The following is a 14348-nucleotide window of genomic DNA, read 5'->3' on the forward strand; positions in this document are numbered from 1 at the left end:
GAAGTCTCCAGCTCACGCGCTCAAAAGTGAAGCAATTTGGTCACAGGGGTTGTGACAAGAGGATTCCTATCTGGGACAGGCTTGTAGGTTCCTTTACCTTTGGTCTAACACCTCAGCATTGTGCCAGACTGTGACCAGCAACTGTGACACTGCAGAGAGCAAGCTGGGTTTTTTGTTTGGTTGTGGTTTTTTTCTTAGTCATGAGTTCTGAATTCTTCAAGCCCTTTAATGCTACAGTTTACTAAGGCTGCAATTTTTAGGCTGTTCTTTAGGACTCAGGACATCTGAAGATTCTTTGTTGTCTATTACAAGATTTAGTCAACTGTAAAAGCAGTTTTCTGATTTTCCTGCAAAAGGTTCCAATGTCTGTGTGAGTGGGCTGCCAGTCTCTTTTCCATACATTAGCTGGAGCTTTAATGTTTGGTGAACAGGTTTAGTAAACCACGGACAGTTCTCCCCTCATAGCTTTTCTTCCATAGTTCTCAGCATTTTTTGTAAAAGGCCTGGAGCAGAGCAGGAATGGAGCCTGACTGCTGGGCAGTTAATTTATTTGGCAACTCACCAAGTGCTCCAAACTCAACAGTGACAGTGGTTGTGGCAGTAGTGCCCAGGTAAGGGCACTGTGCAGCAGGTGAATTCACATGCTGAAGCCCCACGTTTTTGCCAGGTCATAGATCTGCAGTGTGAGGAAGGTAATGAACTGCTCAGTCTTCCACTGTGGTTGTACCAAAAGCTATTTGTTTAATCACACGGGCTCATTACACTGATGATGATTTACAGTGGGCAGTCCTGCCTTATTTCCTTGGACCACCTGCCAGAGCAAGGCAGGTTAAATAGTTTTACTTACTAACTGAAATGCAAATGTGAAGTGCTTTTTATTCCTGTTGAATGCCATGTTTTTTTGGTATCATTCCTAAGGTTGATGCAGCCAGCCCAGGTTAGTTGAGACTTGCATCAGCTCATCTGCTAGCCAGTCACAGATCTCTTTAAAATTATCTGGTGTCCTGTAGCCAGACCTATCTCAAATTGAATAGGTTTTCTTCTCAACAATCTTCTTGGTTACTGTGAAAAGCCAGTTCCTCCCAAGCAAACCATATTTAAAACACAAAAGGTATCCCAGAATGCCTCCCTGCACAGGCATATTTGTTGCTAGTGGGCAGCCTTAAAAAAAAAAAACAACAAACAACAAAACAATCAAAAAAATCAGAAACAACAACAAAAAAGCCCAGCAACCACAAAAACCTGGTTTGTTTGTGGTCTCAGCTTAAGGCCACGGCCAGGGCTGTGGTATCTGGGGCCTGCTCTGAAGGCAATGGAAGCAGTTGGCAGCCTGATAATAGACACTGTGGGCCAGGCTGTGCCCAGTGCCAGGCTGCTCCTAATCTCCACAGTGCCAAAAGTCCCTGGAGCCAGCCCATCCACGTTCCCTCCGGCCCTGCGGACGCTCCCCCGCTAATCTGCAGCAGCACATGTGTGGTGGCTGGGCCTGGGAAGTGCACTGGGAGTTAACAGGCTTGGGGTTACCCAGGGCTGAGGAGTGACAGGCCTGCAACAAGAACTACAGAGAAACAGGCTCCTCACAGACCACATCTGGGTAAAGCCAGGCTTGGAGGTTCACAGAAAAGCAGTTGGGGAGAAGGGGCAAAAAAGCCCCAAACCCACATCCACTTCACAAACCATCCCAGGTACTTGGTGTTGTGTGCCATAATTTTTTAGACTCTATATCGAAGTGCTTCAGAGGAGGCACATGATTTCAGGGAGCTATTTCTAGGAAGAGAAAAACCCATATCAAGTGACTGCAAATTTCTTCCACTTCCCTTTTTTCCCTTTCCTTGTAGATGTGCTCAGCCAGTGTATTTATTGCAGAAATTATTTTGCCAAACTTTTTGGACAGTGAATTAGCATCTTCAGCCTCTCCATAAGCTGTGTCTATTGTAGATGAATACATTGCATATTTTGAGTAGTATTTATTTAGTGTGAGCAGGTCTCTGATGCGTGGTGTCAATGCAGCTCCCATCCAGAATGCAGCAACTGAATACACAGCTCAGAGTTGCACAACTACTTTTAGCTAAAGATCATTGGAGAAAACAAATATGTGCATGAATAAAATGAGATTTGCTTTCAAAGTAAATGTCCAAATAACCTTTCGAGAATTTTCTTAGGAAATTTTAGAAGATACCCACTGCCATTGTGGGATATATTGACAATGTGGAGATAGAACAGAATGGTTTGGTTATCTTGCTGAGTAAACTAAATGGCTTAGAGAATATTTATCTTCTGGAATATGATAAAATAATTGTGTTCTAAGGAAACAAAACTAATCTACCTGAACTGAGTCCTGCTTTTGTTGCTTCCCACTGTGGATACTCATAGCTTGGCAGAGGATGACAAATGTTTGCTCACTACTCTTTTGCAATGGACTTTAGGTGCTAAACTCTGTCTTAGGAGCCCTTGTCTGTTCCTTCATTGGCTGGTGGGAGAAGTGGAAGTCATATAGGGTGGGGGGGAAGTCTGGAATAAGCTGATTTTTCTTTTGAAACAATATGGAAGCGCAGAGGTTCCTTATCTCTAGCAACCCCCAGAGTGGTAAAGTAGTAACTTTCAATGAGTCAAGTCCTTCCACTGTCACCATTTTATATAAAATAATTTGAGGGGCTTTCCTAATTATAGTTCCTTTTGCCATCCTTAAAAGGAACATTTGCAAAGCAGTGACAGTCATTTGACATGTAATGAAACTGCTCCAATTTCCAGCAGGCAGTCCATTCTGGGGTTTCTGCTGCTCAGTGATACTGGTCCTGGTTATCAGCAGGCAACATGACTGGGTCGTGTTCTGCTCCCCCTCGCATTGTTTCCTTTTGAACATTATAGTTCACTTCAGTGAACTTCAGTGGAACTGGGGGTTCACCTCTAGCATTTTCCTGGCAAGTTTTGAAGCACATCTCAGACATGAGAAAATAAGAAATATTAGAAATGCTTAATGACAGAAAATTAAGAGAGAGAGCACCTATGCAAGTTAGTCACAAGTTAATTCAGATTTTGGCTGAAATTGGGGGATACTCATAATTGTTTAAGGAACAAGCATCACTGAGAGTGCAGTCTTACATTTATGTGTTGCAAAGTATTTTTTGGTCCTGATCCTGTCCCCTTCCTTCATGCAGTCAGACACTGGGAATGATGACTATTAGTGAACTCGATTTTGCCTGGCAATGTGCTGAATGTTGTAGTTAGAGGAAGCTACTGCTCACAGGTCGTTACTGGTTTAAATATGGGTGGTGTCCTGTATGACTCATATGACGTTAAAATTTAAATTATGTGGCAGAAGCGCATGTGCTTAATAAATGAAGATCACTCATTTTTGGCTGTAATCTCTATATATGCACATATATTTGTATATATATTGTGTGTAACATCAAATAATGAAACACAAATAGAATGTGCACATAAATGCATGCATCACACTGCTGCAGAGATCTGGAATTAATTGTGAGGGGGTGCATGTGACAATATTCCTTTCCAAGGCACTCAGGAAAGCACCTGTGCTTTTTGTCCCCAGGCAGTAAACAGGCATTTTGCCTCCTTGTGAAATGCTGAGCAGCCTGAGGAGCTGGCTACTCCCCTTCTGGCTGAGTGACAGTCCCCCTGATATAAAAAGGCCCCTTGGGATGGGCTGTGCTGGGTGTAGCTGATAGTGCAGCAGAAGGAGGGCTTGTTCTGGGGACTGCAACTGGAGAACCCGTGAGAGGTTGTGGCCACCAGCAGGTCCGAGCTCCACAAAATGCGTGAAATTGTGCATCTTCAGATTGGGCAATGCGGGAACCAAATTGGAGCCAAGGTAAGGTCTCCTTTCAACACTGCTCCTCAGTCAGTGGTAATGGGTCAAACATCATCAAACATCATCCCCGACCATGGGGACTTTTGGGAATTCAGTGGCATGCTAACAGGGAAGATGAGTATTTGGTGTGAAAGGCAAAAGATGGGCTTGCTCCTCATGCAAAGCTTAATGTTCATCTGCAATAACCATGGCACAGTGATTACAGGTGCTCCAGAGCATTCCTTCTGGGACTTATATTCCCAAGGGAACTAATCTACTCTGCAAAATACTGAGACAGGTGGTGGAGCCAGTAATTCAAGGGCTGCAAAGTTGTGATTCCAGTACTTTAGCTCAGCCATGCAGCAGTAACTGCCACATTATATTTATTAATATCATAGAATGCTTTGGGTTGGAAGGGTCCTTACGGAGCATATGGGATCTTATTAATCAACAGGATGACCTGTGCTATCAGTGACCAGTTAGTTTTTTCTGAGAGTGACACAAAGTGGCCTCCTGTGACAGGTAGAAGTAATTTGGAGCATTTTTGTGTAGTTCAAACACTCCAATGCTGTTACTTAGAGAGAAGTCACTATTGCTGACTTTCTATGCTAGGAGAAAAAAAAAATCACCATTGCTTCTGCTCTGTGATGTTCTTTTTTTAATTTATTTATGAGTAGGAAGTAGTAAAAAAAATTATCAGGGATTGCTCTGTTGTGTTCTTCCTCCATTTCTTGCTCCCACAAATCTCACCTTGATTTCTTTTAATGGAACATGAAGCTGTGGATGGCCAAGGAATGTCATGTTAGACCCAGCTAGTTTGAATGCAGCCAGTGTGAGAGGTGAAAGGTGGTTTTTTTGTTGGCTTTGACCTGCAAACTGCTTAGGTCTATTAAGACCTGTAGAAAAGAACACACCCCCCGTGCACATTTTGGAAATGATGTATCTGGACACTCAAAACGAGACTGGATGCTGACCCAGCAGACCTTTAATATTAAAGTAGCCTGGTCATTACAGTGGGTGGGTGTGTCTACATGAACACTGCTGTGGCTGCTCTCCAGATAAGAGCCCCAGCACAAGACATATGAGCGTCAAGATAGGACATTTAGGACCAGCAGCTGTTCGTGGAAAGCCTTGCTCACGTACAAGTTTGCCTGTGCAGCTTTGCCATGCCGCAGTCACACTTGTGCATGACAGGACTCAAAGCAACCCTCCACAACCCACCTCCATGACTCTCCTTATTAAGCTCATACCAACTACTATCTGTGTTATTTACACTATTTTATGGTTGGTTTTTTTTACTATAAAGGGAACAAATTGAGGGCCTCCACCTATTAGTGCATGGGTGATAGCTAAGCAGTATAAATAGCCTACAGAACTTTTCTCTTGAATTTATTTGGGGAGGAGGAGAGGAGGATCCCTGCTCTGATCTAATAAATAAATGGCAAAACATCCCCTGCTTCAGGCACAGTTCCCATCAGGGATGAGAGCAGCACGAGAGCAGCAGGAGAGTGTGCTGAAAATAAATCAATCTTTGTTAATTGTGTTGTACATCATTCCTTTTCCAGTTCTGGGAGGTGCTTGGTGATGAACATGGGATTGACATCACTGGAAACTACCGTGGGGATTCACCCCTGCAGCTGGAGCGGATTAACGTGTACTTCAATGAGGCTTTCTGTGAGTGCTCAGCACTGTCAGGTGTTGGCAGAGCAATTTTTAATTAAAAACCCCTCAAAAAAACCTAAACCACTATAGGTGGATTGGACTTTTCAGAGCAGATCATAAGGCTGTCTCTTTGACCTCTAACAGCAATCATTTGCATTCACTTTGTTTTGTTCCAGCCCATAAATTCGTGCCCCGTTCCATCCTGGTGGACCTGGAGCCTGGTACGATGGACAGTGTACGGTCCAGCAAAATAGGCCCCCTCTTCCGACCGGACAACTTCATTCATGGTATGTACATCATGCTGCCAGCAAACTAACTGGAGTCAACTGGCCCAAAATGGGCTTTGATCTACTTTTGATGTAGCCTTTAAAAAGTCTCTTGTTAACTTTGTGGCTGTTCTTTCTGTAATTTTGTTTACAGGTAATTCAGGTGCTGGAAACAACTGGGCCAAAGGTCATTACACAGAAGGTGCTGAACTGATTGAGAACGTCATGGATGTGGTCAGGAACGAGTGTGAGAGCTGTGACTGCCTTCAGGGGTTCCAGCTGATCCATTCTCTTGGTGGTGGTACAGGCTCAGGTATGGGTACGCTTCTCATCAACAAAATCAGGGAGGAATACCCTGACAGGATTATGAACACCTTCAGTGTTGTGCCTTCACCCAAAGTATCCGACACGGTCGTGGAGCCGTACAACGCCATCCTCTCCATCCACCAGCTCATAGAGAACACAGATGAAACCTTTTGCATTGATAATGAAGCTCTATATGACATATGCTTCAGAACTTTAAAGCTCACCAATCCCACCTACGGTGACCTCAACCACTTGGTGTCCCTAACGATGAGCGGTGTCACCACCTCGCTCCGCTTCCCCGGCCAGCTGAACGCGGACCTGCGGAAGCTGGCTGTTAACATGGTGCCCTTCCCTCGCCTGCACTTCTTCATGCCAGGCTTTGCCCCACTGACAGCTCGGGGGAGCCAGATGTACAGAGCCCTCACCGTGCCAGAGCTCACGCAGCAGATGTTTGACGCGCGCAACATGATGGCAGCGTGCGACCCTCGCCGCGGGCGCTACCTGACCGTGGCCTGCATCTTCAGGGGCAGGATGTCCACCAGGGAGGTGGATGAGCAGTTGCTGTCCGTGCAGACCAAGAACAGCTCCTACTTCGTGGAGTGGATCCCCAATAATGTCAAGGTGGCCGTGTGTGACATCCCCCCGCGAGGCCTGAAGATGGCGGCGACCTTCATCGGCAACAACACGGCCATCCAGGAGCTCTTCATCCGCGTCTCCGAACAGTTCTCAGCCATGTTCAGGAGGAAAGCTTTTCTCCATTGGTACACTGGGGAAGGGATGGATGAAATGGAGTTTTCTGAAGCAGAAGGCAACACCAATGACCTCGTGTCTGAGTACCAGCAGTACCAGGATGCCACTGCAGATGTGGAGGAATTCGAAGAGGTGGAAGTGGAAGCGAGCCCAGAAAAGGAAGCAGCGTAAAAACAATATCAAAACACTCTGAATAAGCCTGTTGACATTCACTAAAGACAAAGCAGTAGCCAAAAATTAGACATTTCTTCAGAACTTTTCTCTGCATCTGCCAAATAGCTCCAATTTTACAACACAGTGCTTTTGAAATTAATGGCAGCTCTGCTTTACTCTCCTAAACAACTGTTGACACTGAATCGCTCCCAAAAAGGAGACAGGTTGTCTCATAACAGCCTGTCTTGTAAATGTATTCACTTTTAGTATATAATCACCAGATACTGGATGTACTATACAGCCACTGTGCCTGTGTACATATATATCAGGATTATAAGCAACAGTAAAATAGGCTGTCAACTCACCACGTTTATTTATTCTCAGGTAAACACAGTGCCTGTTCTGATTGTGAACTTGTAACTGTTTTAGGAACACGTGCATATCTCTAAGGTCTGGAAAGGCAGCGTCTGTTTTATTATCACTCCACAGACTGATGTAGACCTGCAGACAAGTTCAGCAACTTGAGTTGCAGGGGGAGGGCAGAAGAAACAAGATGGGGCAAAAAGACTGAATATGTACATTCTTTCTTTTTTTTTTAAGTACTTTTAATAGTTCTTTCACATTGCTGGCTTATATTATTGCAGAGCTTGTATTCATTATCATGGTGTGGTTTATTTCTGTTTTAAACTATAGGTTGAGTTACATTAGCACACAGAGTTGTGACACTGTGTAAAAGTTTTGGTGTGGTATTTTTTTAATCCTGTGTACTAACTACTGTAAATTTTTCCCTAACATTCAGAACAACAAAAAGGATAGAATGGTTTGTAGCTTGTTAGATGTAAGTTCCAGGGCAATCACTAAATCAAAACTATATTTTGCCTTCAGGAAAAAAAGTTTCTTGCCACAGCCTTCTACTTAACGTTGTATTTATAATATTCTCTTAATAAAAAATATATACCATTCTGTAAAATACTTTTTATACTTGAAACATTTGACAGAAAAAAAAAATTTATTCTTGCAAGGACTAACTTTGAATTACAGGAAAAAATGGGAGCTTGTTTTATTATACTCTTGGAAGTGAAAGTTTATTGTACTCTGAAGAGTAATGCTTCATGTTTGAGCTCAGTGTAAGGGAATGACCCTGAATCCCATTCTAAGCTGCAGTTCCTCCTCTGCAGCGGGACAGTGTGAAGACACACAGCAGGAACATGCCAACACTTCCCCCAAACCACATGAAAGGATAACTTTGTCCCATAGCCAAGAGCAGGTGGAGTGTCACCCTCCATCCCTACTGGGACTGGGTTGTCCCTCCCTTAAAGCCAACAGTGTGCCTCTTCCATCAGATACAGCCATCAGAGGTCCTTTTAATCACTGAAATTATATCCCTATATTCTCTGTTGACAGAGATTTTAGGGAAGAAAACTTTTTTCCAAACCAATAATTAAAATGTAGCAGGCAGAGAAGTTTTAAACAATTAAATCTCTCAGTCATTTACGTACCTGAAATATCGGCATGAAACCCAACAAGAGATGTGCCTTAAGAATAAAGAGTTGTTGCTACTGAATGTTAGACTGTGATAAAAACAGTCTTTTATTTTAACATAAGTGAAAAATAAATGTCTCTGCAAAATGGAGAACTTTGTTTCAAGAGGAATGACACATTGCACACATTCAGCCATTACATTTATTAGCATACTGATTTACATACAGAGGCAAGTTTTACAGTTGATGTGATGACATCAGGCTGCGGAGTCTTGAGCTTTCCCCTACAGCTCTGCAGTTTGCTGTTATTCACCGCAGATCAGTTCCTACAAGAGTATATATAAAGTCATTCAAGTTATTTGAATCAAGAATATGTATAAGGTACACTAGAAACAAAAGATAATAATATTTAATTTCAGATCAGGAACAGAAGCTGTTGTATTCAGAACAGAAGACACTTCAGCTGCTTGTGATTTATGCAATGCCATGAATAAAGGTACAAGTACCATCTGTCTTTCACCAACAACAGACAACTTAAAAGACAGCTCATCAGGGGAAGGGGAAACAGCAGTTCAGAAAGGTTGTCTGCTGGCTTAGGAAATATGAAAGTTGAACATCACTACAGACCAGCGCACATCACTATGGAAACCTGCGGGCATCACTACAGAGCCCCAGCTGTTCTGTGTGAGCCCATAAAAAGCCTGACCAAACCCCCAAAAGCAGGGCTTGCTGGACAGAACTCCTCACTGCACTGCACTAATGCGATTAAGCCGTTTCTCACCCCACACGTAATCAGGACACTGACAGCCCCAACCCCCTCAGTTCCGTGCCTGAAGGTCGGAGCTGATTCTCCCCAAACAGCGGGGACTAATGTACTCAGCAGTGACAGACCATCACTCTCCCGCACGACAAAGCTCCAACCACGCACCCGGCCCGCCTCACCCACTCACATTTCACTCCTTTTTGGGCTTCACCGTTTTCACCGTGGCCACCGCCGCCTTCTCCGCCTCCGCTTTGTACTGCGGCTTCATGGCGGCCCGCACGGCCTGGGCGCAGATCTGCGAGTACCGGATGTAACTGGGGATGAGGGGACAGAGCGGGGTCAGACCCGAGCCCTCCTTTCCCCTGTCCCCAAACCCGCTTTTCCCCGCGCAGCGGCACCGCTGTGACCGCGCCAGCCCTCCCTGCCCGGCGCTGACAGCTCTCCCGGGCAGCCCCTCGCCCCCACAGCCGCGGCGCTGTCGCGGTGCTGTCGCGACAGCGGTACCTGAGCCCGGCCTGTCGCCAATACGCCACCATGGCTGCGGCTCCTCTGGGCAAGGTCAGCGCGCGCCGCCGGGACGGGCCCGCCGGCCAATCAGCGCGAAGGGACCGCCCCCGCGCCCCTCAATTGGCCAATCAGAGGGCCCGTCCGCGGCGCTCGACTCCCGCCCTTTCCGCCCGGGGCGCCCCGCCCCTTCTCCTCGGGCCGGGCGGACCCGTGGCCCTGAGGGGGATGTGGGTGGGGCCATGGCGATGTCGCCCGCAGGTCTCGCAGCTCAGCCCGGTAAAGCTGCCTGGGAAAGGCGTGTGGGCATCCCGGCTTGGGAAGGTCCCGGCTTCCCCTCCAGGTGTGGCCTCGCTGTCCAAAATCACGGGAGTGAATATGTGGGGTTCCGTGGTTCAGGGACGGTAATTCGCCAGTAACACAGCACACGTCAATTAACTAAAGGACAGAAATTAAAGCCCAAGTCTTCTGTGAGGCAAATGGCTAGTTATCCAGCGCTTATGTTAGTTACACATTAACTCGTTCCTCGACAGTCCCGTTGAAATCTAAGAATCCAAGCAAGTGGTTAAAGGGATGTTCTGTGCAGCTTAAATCAGTTGTCATTACTTACCCCTCTGTGCTATTTCTAGATGAAACGCTAAAAGAAAACGATTTACAGGCATGTGGAGCCAATGTTGATTTTTTTTTTTTTTTTTTTTTTTTTTTTTTTTAAGCAGACTAGCTTCAATTTGGAGGTTTTTTTTTACCCCTTTGGACACGGTGCCTTGCTGTGGGGTTCCTCTGGATGTGAGACTCTGCAAACAGCTGAAATCGTATCCAGTCATTTGCTCTAAACAAATCCATAAAAGATGACATAGCAAACTAGAAGCTATTGTCAGCTGTTGACACAATGGAAAAGTAGACAATTTTCCATATATAATAAGCAAAAAGTTATTACAAGACTCTAATGATGTTTGATAAGGATCAATTTGGTCCTAACCTAATGCTCATTTAAATAATTAAGGACTTAAGGACTTGGGTTTTTAATAAATCCTTGCACTTTTGCATACCTCTTCTCTTACTTCCTTCGGTCCAGAGTCAAACCATTTTTAAAGCGCAGGGTAACTTTCAACTTTATTAAGAGATCTCATTTAGTCCAGAACCATTGCAATAAACAAACCACACATGGTCAGGACAGAGTTACCAGAACAAAAAGAACAACTCTTCACCAAATATCTTCCAGTCTTTCTGCAGGACAGCATATGACAGTAAGATCTGGTCCAATAACCTGTGATTTTTGTTTTTTTTTTTTTTTAAACTGCTAAACATATCTGCTCCTACTGAATTTGGGGTTAATTTCTTAAATTCATGTCTTGCAAGCGTTCATACTTAATTTTAAAGAAGCAACTAGTGTAAAGGAGGCAGAAAATAATTTTTATTTCATGCACTTATTTCCTTATTTATTTTTGTATGAGTCATAATTATCCTAATTTTGAGACAGACATGGCGTATTGGAACAAAGTCTTCCAACTTGCAAAAATTAAATCATTGAAAAAATACTTGCTATGACAAATATGTTTCTGCCTTTTTAGCCCAGAAAGGTGCCAGCGTTATGATATTGAAAGGGAACATATTTTGGTTTCTAAACCCCAACTACAGCAGTGACAACAAAAAGATACAAGACAGCACCAAAGGGAAGCCGCTCTCTGCTACCTAAGCAGCACACTGGATGCAAGACAGGTAACTGCAGTACTTACATATGTTGATAAAGGGGATGTTACATATAAATGCTGCTTTAATGGCAACATCTGATGATTTGATAGGTAAAATAATTAGCAGTAAGATTATTTTAAGCCTCATGGGCACCCCGGGCCAAAATAGCAGTGGTGGACATTTTTCTTCCAGCTCTGTGTCCCTCTGTTCCTGCCCCACACCTTCTCTGAGTCCTCTCCCTACCTCCTGTCTCTCACCTGCTTTTTTCTCCACAATTATCTTTTCTCTCTGTACCTCCCTGTGAAATGCCTCCACCTGCAATTCTGTGAAATTAAGTCAGATTTAAATCCATAATGGAGATATATGACTAATCCATAATGGAGATGTATGACTAATCCATAATGGAGATATGCAATTATTTGCCCATTCATCTCTATTTACTGTTTGTTGGTTCTGACAGATAAAAATTCGGCATGAATTGAAAAAGTTTAACCTTTGGGAGTGGTACCAGCCATGCTGAGGCAGACTGGAAATCAGATCAGGGACAGAAACTGTGGTCTACAAAAAATCCAGACTATATATTGGTGTTTCTGCAGCTGTTACAAGGCACCAGTATAGATCTGTACGACCTGTTTCCATGCCCAGTTCTGTTCAGATGCCAGGAGATGTTTGGAAAGCCCTAAAATTTCCTCAGATAGGAATTTTCAGAGAGAGAATTTAGGAGAGAGCACATAAAGGAGGAGAGTTCAGAAAGACAGAGAGAGGTTACAGGGAGAGGGGCTGTGTTAGGGGGGTTAGATGCAGAGGTCAAGGGAAGCTGAAGCGTTGCGATTAGCAACATCCAGGAATGTGAGCGTGGAGAGGTCGGGGGGAACTAAGGGTGTGAGATTAGACATGTCCATAGAAACTGGGGAAGTGAGGGAAGAAGCATCCTGAAAGGTGAGATTGGAGACATCCAGAAAGGGTGTGGAGATGAGATTGGAAACATCCTGAGAGGTCGATGAGGACAATTCAGAGGAGCGCTGAAACAGGAAATAGTTAAAATCAGTGAGGTCTAGTGACTCTGAAGAGGTCGAGGAGCTGTTCTCTGAGATGCCTGGTGAGGATGGAGGGATTGTACAGGAAAAGTTCAAGGAAGCTGAGGAGGTGTGACTGGAAACATCCGTGGAGGACGAAGACGTATGAGTGGAGAGGTCTAGAGAGAGTGAAGTAGTAGGACTGGAGAAATCTGTGGAGGATATAGAGGTGACACTTGAGAGATCTAAGGAGATGGAAGAACTGTCACCAGATTGATCCAGAGAGCCTGATGAAGTGAGACTTGATAGGTCCAGTGAAATGGAAGAGGAGAAACTGGAGCGCTCCCAGGAATCTGAAGAGGTGAGACTGGAGAGCTCTAACGAGATTGAAGAGGAGATACTGGAGAAATCTGAGGAGGCTGAAGATGGGAGACTTGAAAGGTCCAGAGACGATGAAGTGAGACTGGAGAACTCAACAGAGGGTGAAGAGCTCAGACTGGATAAATCCAAAGAATCTGAAAAGGGGATTTTAAAGAGTTCCCAGGAGGCTGAAGTCTTGACACTGAAGGGGTCCAGGGAGGCCAAAAAAGTGAGACCAAGTAGGTCCAGGTATGTTGAAGAGATGATACTGAAAAGCCAAGGAACATGACTGCTGTTAAATCAGGAGTATTTTAAACTAAAGGTCTCTCTTAACACACCAAAACAAAACAAAGAGACAGCATGACCCCAAATGATTTTATTTTAAAAATAAAGATTTAAACTGTGTGCTTAGTTAGGTCTCTTAGTGGTTTCTCTTTTGGTGCAGAAAAGCTCCATCCAGCAATAAGAGCTCACAGACTTACTGAGAGCATTGCTCCTTCCCAGGGAACCAGGGCAGGAGCAAATGTTCTTCTTCAACCAGATTTTAGCATCTTTGAGAGCCTGACAAAGAATACCTTCCTGTCAAATGCCATCTCCCTGTCCTGAAGGTCTGGAATAAAATAACAGTTATGTAAGAGAATGGAAATTAAAACACTTTAGCTTTTCTTTTCCAAATACCACAGGATACTCAGATCTGAGACTGCTTACTGGCTGTGGAGAGAGATTTTAAACAAATACACAGTTATAAAGGGCAGCAAGTCAAACTGGGCCTCTGACTATAAAGATGTGAGGGATTATTTCCTTTTGATTCATAACATCAACTAAAAAATATGGATATTCCTGATGATTGTAACGAAACTGGCAAAGAAAACAGTATTTTTCTGCACAGCATGTGCAGGATTGTTTTTGGAAGCCAGCAGTATGCTAAACTGATTCTGTGTCCAAGAGACACACATTTCTAGGTCTACTTATTTTTCAGATAAAAAGAGGTCTTAATTTTGTTACTTTGATTTTATGAAAATAAATCTGGACATAAAACCGGTGCAATAACAGTAATTTTTGATTTGTTTAATAAAAATATCCGAAAGAGAAACTGTGATGGAAGACAGAGATACGATTAAAAAGGGAACAGCTTATATTTCAGTTCATAAAGGTGCATCTAATTATAGTATGAGTAGGTCAAGAGGCTGATCCACAGCTGCTTTCTCTCGTCTCCAGACTGTGCTGCAAAGCGGAGCTGAAACCCGCTGGTGTCTCTGTGTCTCTGTGGGCACAGGAAAGCAGAGGAAGTTTCTCAGTCATCACAGCCATATTTTATGGCCCAACAAAGTGCTCCCTCAGAAAGCTGCAGCCTCTCAGGTGAACACAGCCCAGCTCTGCCCCTGTTATTACACAAGCAGTGTCCAGATGCGTGGGTAATGGATTTAACATAATCACCACGGCTGCACTCCCACCGAGGTCACCTCTTAACTGGAGCAGGTGTCTGCTGAACAGGGGCTGAAGCTGAACCCTGTCTTACTATGCAAACATTAAAATTACCAAACTTAAAAAAAAAAATATGCAGCTTAGGTACCAAAGATGAGA

The 14348-nt window shown here is 44.2% G+C and overlaps 3 protein-coding genes across 3 annotated transcripts; 1 reads left to right on the plus strand and 2 right to left on the minus strand.

Annotated features, from left to right (window-relative positions):
• Window positions 1–67: 67 nt before the first annotated feature.
• Window positions 68–7918, plus strand: TUBB1 (tubulin beta 1 class VI). The gene is made up of 5 exons (XM_051803099.1): window positions 68–83; window positions 3554–3832; window positions 5377–5485; window positions 5650–5760; window positions 5894–7918. Exons 2-5 carry the CDS (start codon window positions 3776–3778, stop codon window positions 6964–6966), a joined length of 1350 nt encoding a protein of 449 aa, XP_051659059.1. The 5' UTR covers window positions 68–83; window positions 3554–3775; the 3' UTR covers window positions 6967–7918.
• Window positions 7919–8613: 695 nt separating this feature from the next.
• ATP5F1E (ATP synthase F1 subunit epsilon) lies at window positions 8614–9827 on the minus strand. The gene is made up of 3 exons (XM_051803118.1): window positions 9697–9827; window positions 9380–9506; window positions 8614–8755 (listed from the first exon to the last, which is right to left on the minus strand). The coding sequence occupies exons 1-2, from the start codon at window positions 9726–9728 to the stop codon at window positions 9383–9385; spliced, it is 156 nt and encodes a 51-aa protein (XP_051659078.1). The 5' UTR covers window positions 9729–9827; the 3' UTR covers window positions 8614–8755; window positions 9380–9382.
• A 1936-nt stretch (window positions 9828–11763) lies between these two features.
• On the minus strand, window positions 11764–14075 carry LOC127478160 (uncharacterized). Its single transcript, XM_051803421.1, has 3 exons — window positions 14009–14075; window positions 13247–13295; window positions 11764–13032 (listed from the first exon to the last, which is right to left on the minus strand). The coding sequence occupies exons 1-3, from the start codon at window positions 14073–14075 to the stop codon at window positions 12183–12185; spliced, it is 966 nt and encodes a 321-aa protein (XP_051659381.1). The 3' UTR covers window positions 11764–12182.
• Window positions 14076–14348: the final 273 nt, after the last annotated feature.

The sequence above is a fragment of the Manacus candei genome, unplaced genomic scaffold (genome assembly GCF_025592945.1).
Source record: "Manacus candei isolate 608988 ecotype Guabito, Panama unplaced genomic scaffold, ASM2559294v1 h1tg000057l, whole genome shotgun sequence".
Taxonomy (NCBI): Eukaryota; Metazoa; Chordata; class Aves; order Passeriformes; family Pipridae; genus Manacus; species Manacus candei.

Excerpts from the sequence above, each read along its gene's own strand:
- TUBB1 (XM_051803099.1), top strand. The coding sequence starts at position 3,776 with ATGCGTGAAATTGTGCATCTTCAGATTGGGCAATGCGGGAACCAAATT. Across the intron at positions 3,833-5,376 it reads GGAACCAAATTGGAGCCAAG|TTCTGGGAGGTGCTTGGTGA; the intron begins GTAAGGTCTCCT and ends TTCCTTTTCCAG. Across the intron at positions 5,486-5,649 it reads GTACTTCAATGAGGCTTTCT|CCCATAAATTCGTGCCCCGT; the intron begins GTGAGTGCTCAG and ends GTTTTGTTCCAG.
- ATP5F1E (XM_051803118.1), bottom strand. The coding sequence starts at position 9,728 with ATGGTGGCGTATTGGCGACAGGCCGGGCTCAG. Across the intron at positions 9,507-9,696 it reads TGGCGACAGGCCGGGCTCAG|TTACATCCGGTACTCGCAGA; the intron begins GTACCGCTGTCG and ends CCTCATCCCCAG.
- LOC127478160 (XM_051803421.1), bottom strand. The coding sequence starts at position 14,075 with ATGGCTGTGATGACTGAGAAACTTCCTCTGCTTTCCTGTGCCCACAGA. Across the intron at positions 13,296-14,008 it reads AGACACAGAGACACCAGCGG|AAGAACATTTGCTCCTGCCC; the intron begins GTTTCAGCTCCG and ends ATCTGGTTGAAG. Across the intron at positions 13,033-13,246 it reads GGGAAGGAGCAATGCTCTCA|TATCATCTCTTCAACATACC; the intron begins GTAAGTCTGTGA and ends TTGGCTTTTCAG.